Source organism: Cyprinodon variegatus, unplaced genomic scaffold, assembly GCF_000732505.1.
Source record: "Cyprinodon variegatus isolate N-32 unplaced genomic scaffold, C_variegatus-1.0 Scaffold805, whole genome shotgun sequence".
In the NCBI taxonomy this organism is placed as follows: Eukaryota; Metazoa; Chordata; class Actinopteri; order Cyprinodontiformes; family Cyprinodontidae; genus Cyprinodon; species Cyprinodon variegatus.
In genome coordinates this window covers 78,855-85,509 of record NW_015151258.1, presented here as the reverse complement: position 1 = coordinate 85,509, position 6,655 = coordinate 78,855, and the positions used below count along the sequence as shown (strand labels likewise).

Here is a 6,655-nt window from a genome sequence, read left to right as displayed (position 1 = left end):
TACTCACAGCCTAATAAAGTTTTAGAACAAGTTAGGAACAGCTTAGTAGCAGTTTATTAACAGCTTAGTAACAGTTTACTCACAGCCTAATAAAGTTTTAGAACAAGTTAGGAACAGCTTAGTAGCAGTATATTAACAGCTTAGTAACAGTTTACTCACAGCCTAATAAAGTTTTAGAACAAGTTAGGAACAGTTTAGTAGCAGTTTATAAACAGCTTTTGAACCTTTTAGCAATTGATTTTTTTTTTTTACAAGGGTCAGCCAAAAACTAAGTGCGAGAGGGGGAAAACACTAATGCAAAAAGGATTTAATAGAAATAGATTTATCTTTCTAAATGTGTGATTAAAAATGTATTTATGATCATACTGAAGAGTGTGTGTTTTTTCTACTAGGATTAAAGAATTAATTAAATGAACACAATTAACTGTAAAACTTGCAAAACTTTAACACTGGCTAAAAAGTAAAACTCAGAAATAATCTTTTATAATTTTATTTAAAATACGTTAAAATGTTTTTCAAGTTGTATTTCTAATTCCAGTGATCAAATATTTATTTTTTTCTTTTTGAGTGACACCCCTATAAAGTGCTCCCCACAAAATAAATAATTAGAAATCTAAAAATCAAAGCGTCCTTACCAACATGGTGGTATTGCCTGTGATAAAAGTCCAGCCAGTCATAAAGGGCCCCCACCTGCAGAGGAGACAAACTGGACACATCATCTATCAGTCCACTTTCTGTAAAGTCTCCCGTGATGAAGGCCAGGGAGGCATCTGTCCCTGAAAACACAAACAGTGTTGGACACAGCAGCACATGAGCATTATTGGTTAGAACTCAGTCAGAGGCTGCATCACCTGCCAGAGAGTGATAAGCACCACCGGGTCCATAATGTTTGTGTCCTTTCTGCACATCAAAAACCTGCCCCAGAAGAGCCAAATAAAGACCTTTGCTGCCCTCCTCTCCATTGTATAGAGACAGGTCCCTCCTGTTTAATAGCCGGGCTCCTGGGGGCCCCTTCTCTGACTCATTTCCCACATTAACAGGCGAATCGGGAGTGAAAAACAGCACTGCCGCTAAAACAGACAAACACGTCACCAAAGCGTAACTCAGCATGTTTGGTTTTCCGTCTAAGAACATCGCTTTATTCTTTTAATGTGGTGATTCCTCTAGAGCCACCGGTGACTGAAAAGCGCATGCGCGAACGGCTCAGCGATCCACCGGCGACTGAAGAGCGCATGCGCGAAAGGCTCAGCGATCCACCGGTGACTGAAGAGCGCATGCGCGAAAGGCTCAGCGATCCACCGGTGACTGAAGAGCGCATGCGCGAACGGCTCAGCGATCCACCGGTGATTGAAGAGCGCATGCGCGAGCAGCTCAGTTATCCACCTGCTGTTTCTCTTTGGTGTCAAAGAAACCAGATGTTTGCATTACCGCCACATGCTGTTATGGAGTGCGGCTCAGAGATGTCTCAGTTTAACTATGTTCTGTCTTTGTTCAAAATAAAAATAAAAAAATAAAATATTAATACTTTTATTGAATTTACTCGTAGCATTTTAATAAGATAAAATGTTTATTTCATTCTTCTAAATTCCTTCAGCATTAATATGTCTCTCATATATTTTACTCACAAAAATAATATTTCCTATTGTCTCATTTCCTTCGAATATTGTCAGTTTCTACAGAGCCTCAGAACTGACAGAAAAAATGAAAATCCAGCAGTAAAACTACCGTATTTCTGTTATGTTCTCCCTCATTTTCCAGCGGTAAACAGAAAAATAATGCATGAATGTTTAGTATTAAAATCTTTATCAATAATAACAAAGTTTAGTTAGATATTTATATACTCAGATTAAATCACAACCATTAAAAGCCATCTATACATCTTTATCATTCTCATGAGCAGCCTGAAGCAGCCACACCAATATAGCCACACTATAGATAAGTGAAAAATAAGTTCTCAGCGCCAACATAAAAATAATCTGTCGTTTAATAAAGTTATAGTGAAACCTCACAGGACAATATTTTCACAATCCTAAACCTATTTTATTTTCATTTGTACATTGATACAGTTATGTTTTTTTAAGCTGTTATTATTTTGAGACAATGCTTTTTGATGTAAGGTTTAAAGTTGATGTATACTTAACTTTTTCGCATTACAATAACTTTTTTTGTACACATTTTATATTAGAAGTTTCATTAAAAATGTAAATGATAATCTTGTCTGAGATTTAAGTCAGAATTCTGAGATTAAAATGAGAATGCTGCCTTTTTCCTCATATTATACTGAAATAAAATGTAAAAATCAGTTAACTTTTTGATTTTTTTTTTAGTGGCCCTAATCCTCTTCTGTATAAACATACTATTAATGTTTATTTTAATCTTTCTATTCGCTCTTTAGCTGTTGACGCATGCACAAAAAACTTTCCGGGGTTTTTTTCGGAAATAAAAACGACATACTTTTGTGCAGTTTTTGTTTCATTTTAAGGTTTTTGTATTATGTCAGTGTTAATGATAGGAATAGTAGTTAGAGCACGAGGTCAAACAGTTTATGTACCGGAAGAGAATTTATAAAGCCTAAAATAATCTGCGCATGCAATCAAAGGTGAATTTCAAAAGATTATTAGAGCTATTCCCCCAAATATTTTATGCACAGCTAAAGGTTTTTATGAGAACCCTGTTTACAGAACCCCTGTGCTACCTGGACTTCTGATTAATAGGCACAGTATCACAGATAGCAAGCTAAAAAACTCAAAAATTAGGGAATGCTTTATTAGTATCTTGTTTCCTTTTGTATCAAACCCATATTTTAAATCACATTTCTTTTCCAAGTCTGAAAGAGTTAAAATTAGAACAAATTAGTTAAAGCTTCCCATTTCTCCTAAACCCCAGGAAGTCCACTTTAAAATCTTTACAGGTGTTTACCCCTCTAAGGAATTTCTTAGACTTCGATTTGCCATTGATGATAACACTTGTTTATTTTGTGACGGTGATATTGAATCTACTGAACATCTTTTCAATGAATGTATGTTTGCAAAGGTTTGTGGGATGACGTGCACTACTGGCTTTTCCCCAAAATTCCAAACTTACCTCAATTCTCTAAGAAAGATGTTATTATTGGGACTCTGAGAAAAGAAAGGAAGTTTGAAAGACTACTAAATATAATAATCATCATAGGCATGCTTTTCATTCACAAATGTCCATCCATCCATCTATTTTCTAGCACGCTTATCCCAATTGGGATCACGAGGGGTGCTGGTTGCATATCTCCAGCAGTCAATGGGCGAGAGGCAGGGTACACCCTGGACAGGTTGCCAGTCAATCTCAGGGCAACACAGAGACAAATAACCATTCACACACACACCTAAGGGGACTATAGAGAAGCCAATTAACCTCAGTTATGTTTTTGGACTGTGGGGGGGAGGAAGCCGGTGTACCCGGAGAGAACCCACGCATGCTCAGGGAGAACATGCAAACTCCATGCAGAAAGACCCAGAATTCGAACCCAGAACCTTCTTACTGCAAGGCAGCAGTGCTACCCTCTGTTCACTGAGCAGCCCAGTTTTCTTTCCCCTCTTTTCACAAGGAACTCTGCCACCTCTTCTTATCTCTATAATTCATGAACACAGAACAAGATGCAGAACTGTATAATCTAATTAACAATCTGGAGCTGATGAGACACCCCTAATGTATGTGTGCTTGTATTTCAGTTTTTTTTTTCTTTTTTGTGCTTTGTTTATATTTTTTTAACTTTTTTGTATTGTTTTATTTGTTCTGTAACTGTGGAAGCAATTTGGGTCGGCTCGTCAAGGTTTTTCAGGTTTATATACATCTAGACACCTTGTCTACTGTATGTGATGGTTTATAATAAAAAAAAAAGTTTATGTACCGGAAGAGGATTTTATAAAGCCTAAACTAATCTGCGCATGCGCAAAGGAGAGACGCAGAGGACGTTCTTTCCTCCATGTTGACGTAGAGTGCGTGAATGCGGTAGTGGAGTCCTGGCTGTAGGTTGACGTTACAGAGATCTGTGTACAGACAGAACCCCTACCAGCCACACCAGCGGGGGCCGTGGGGTCTACCAAGGAGAGCCCGAGGCGGGTTCAACCAGCATGGGGAACCGAGAGAGCGGCTGCGGCGGAGGGAGCGGCGACGAGGAGGACATGGAGACGGAGAGTCCCGGTTTCGCGGAAGACAACCTGGCCTCTGCGGCCATTGGCGGAGCCGTCGGAGGCACCGGTTCAGGGAGAAACGGAAGAGGGTCCAATAACCCCCCCGCGGCCACCGAGGGACCCCCCAGCCCCGCAGTCCTCTTAGAACAAGTGAAACTCAGAGAGGCGGCCGCCCGTGTCAGCGACTCGGGGGTCACCATTCACGAGTCCGTCCTGTCCGGGAACGAGGGCGTCCTGATCCGGTGGCTGGAGGACCGGCTGAACCGCGGCGAGGATTCCGTCAATGTTGAGCAGTTCTGTGAAATGCTGGAGAGCAGAGATGCTCCCAGGAATGAATGCGAGGAGGTACGGCAAGCAAAACAAGCCAAAAAGCTCCAGTGTGGTTTGTCATTTCTTTCTTTTAGGTCCCAGGAATGACAGTTTGACAGCTGTCAGCGGCTCCATAGCGGCTCCACTGCTGTGGACAAATGGACAGAAATAAAGTCATGTACTTTAGATAACCATGGATTACATTATAGAGTATATCAGGTGCTTTTATCTCCAGGTTCAGCCTCTTTGTTGTTGCTTTGCTGTGTGCTGACTGACAGCCAGGTGCTGTTAGATAAGTTTCTGCTTAAGTCTGCATATTTGATTCTCTGCGGGCTGACAAAGAAACCTCTCCTCTCTTATGGGTGAATTTCCTCAGCAAAACGTTTAGATGCTCACAAACAAACAAGCAGAAAGCTTTCATTTCTATGAGCCAGTAGTAGTATTTGCATGTGTAAAGTGCGGTTGAGTTAATGGGATTGATTTTGTCTCCATGTAAGGGTGTGTCATTTTCTTTCTCCCTGATCTCAGGCGTTTGGACAGTTTGATGCAGAGGGGGATGGAGTGGTGGACATAGAGACCATGCTGATTGCACTAAAGAACTCCAATGGAGCTAATCTACAGGGAGAACTGAGTCATGTGATAAGACAGCTCCAGGCGTGTTCCCTAACACCAGGTATGTATATTGGCAACAGGTCCCATAAACCTCACGCTGTTTGGTCCATGGATTGTATTTTGGAACAACCTTATGTGATGGTACACAACATACATAATGCTTGTATAGTTAAGGGAAACCGATGCTTTGGTTTGTATTTTGAAATCTTGAAAATGTGGCATAAAGGCTTATTTAGGCCATCTTTGTTGACTTATCCTAAAAAAAGAATGAAAAAAACAATGTCTACCTTTTTCCACTAATTGAAATCCCTTTAAATCCACATTAACATGAATTAAACACACTGTAGTAAAGAGATCATTTATCAGAAGGCAGAAGATGTCTTTCAGTCATCAATGCACACATTCAGAGACACACAGGAGCTCTTTCAAGCTGGGCACCGTTTCATTCACAACACCTGTCCATCAACCAGGAATCAGAATCAGAAATACTTTAATAATCCCAGGGATAAATTACTTTTGTTACATAATCTGTAATAGAGTGACTATAGGACCAGTTTGATAGAAGCTCCATCTCGCCATCAGTTTGGGGTCCTTGGCCTGGAAAACGTAGAAGACTCCTGGACTAAATATCACAGGGTAGTCTATGAAAAAAGTGGTCCAACTCCAACATGACTGGCATCATATATAGACAGACTGAGAATGTGGAGCATCGATCAGAGAAGCAACATAACAGCTGTTCTGTCTCTGTTTAGGAGGGAGAATCTGTTCACAGAATTACTATTTGTTGTCCAATACATAAATAAAATGATTGTTGATCTAAAAATAGACAGAAATGGTAATGGAAAAGACAGCAAGGAATAATCAATGGATCATTATCTATACCTAAAACTAATATATTTGTGGTAATTTAATGAATTTAGCGTTAATCTATGGAGTGAATTTTCTGCCAAAACATTGCATACAAAAAAGCATGTTGCACACACATAAAGACATAGAGAAATTATAAGTTAATATAAACACAAGTATAGATTTAATTACTTAATTTGACAAAGGCTTAAGTAATATTCCCACTGGGTTTAGTCTATAATATGCTCACATACACTCTATTTACTATTTCATTTTGGTTATAGGTATAGGGTTGACAACAGTTTTCAATGGGGTGAGAACATTTAGACACCATGAAACGGCAAGAAAGGTGTTGAAACGAACAAGGAGCTGCTGGCTTTCAGAGAAAGGAGTAGCCGCTGGTTTCAGCTTCCTGTTTTGAAGCCAACGCTTGTGTTTTCTTTTTTTAATTAACATCACTGGTGATATTCTGGTATAACATGTGAAGGGAAAAATAAAATAACCGCTCATCTTTCATAAACAAAACATTACTGAAATTTTATATTTAGTAGGTTGGAAATGAGGCGGAATGAACTCGATCAGCTCTTTGTACTCCGTGCGCGCTCAAAGCGAGGGGATACAAAATGTTGCAGGGATAACTACATCGGCACCTGCATGTTTAACTTGTTTTGTTTGGATGGCGCCTCCTGCTGTCGGTTAGTCAGAATGACAAATCTTCATCT

General features: G+C 39.6%; 2 protein-coding genes across 3 annotated transcripts in view; one reads left to right on the top strand and one right to left on the bottom strand.

Annotated features, from left to right (window-relative positions):
• LOC107098737 (neuferricin) overlaps nt 1-1,149 on the bottom strand; it is a 4,727-nt gene extending 3,578 nt beyond the window's left edge. Inside the window, exons 1-2 of the mRNA XM_015396562.1 lie at nt 852-1,149; nt 636-776 (exon numbers count right to left, since the gene is read on the bottom strand). Coding sequence (XP_015252048.1) covers nt 636-776; nt 852-1,134 — 424 coding nt within the window. The 5' untranslated portion in view covers nt 1,135-1,149. The remainder of the gene's footprint in view (nt 1-635; nt 777-851) is intronic.
• A 2,824-nt stretch (nt 1,150-3,973) lies between these two features.
• The window catches only part of LOC107098735 (zinc finger ZZ-type and EF-hand domain-containing protein 1-like), a 35,854-nt gene continuing 33,172 nt past the window's right edge, over nt 3,974-6,655 (top strand). The window contains exons 1-2 of one of the 2 annotated variants that reach the window (XM_015396557.1): nt 3,974-4,511; nt 5,004-5,148. In XM_015396557.1, the coding sequence (XP_015252043.1) occupies nt 4,107-4,511; nt 5,004-5,148 (550 nt within the window). In that variant the 5' untranslated portion in view covers nt 3,974-4,106. The remainder of the gene's footprint in view (nt 4,512-5,003; nt 5,149-6,655) is intronic. The other variant, XM_015396558.1, reaches the window with a different exon arrangement.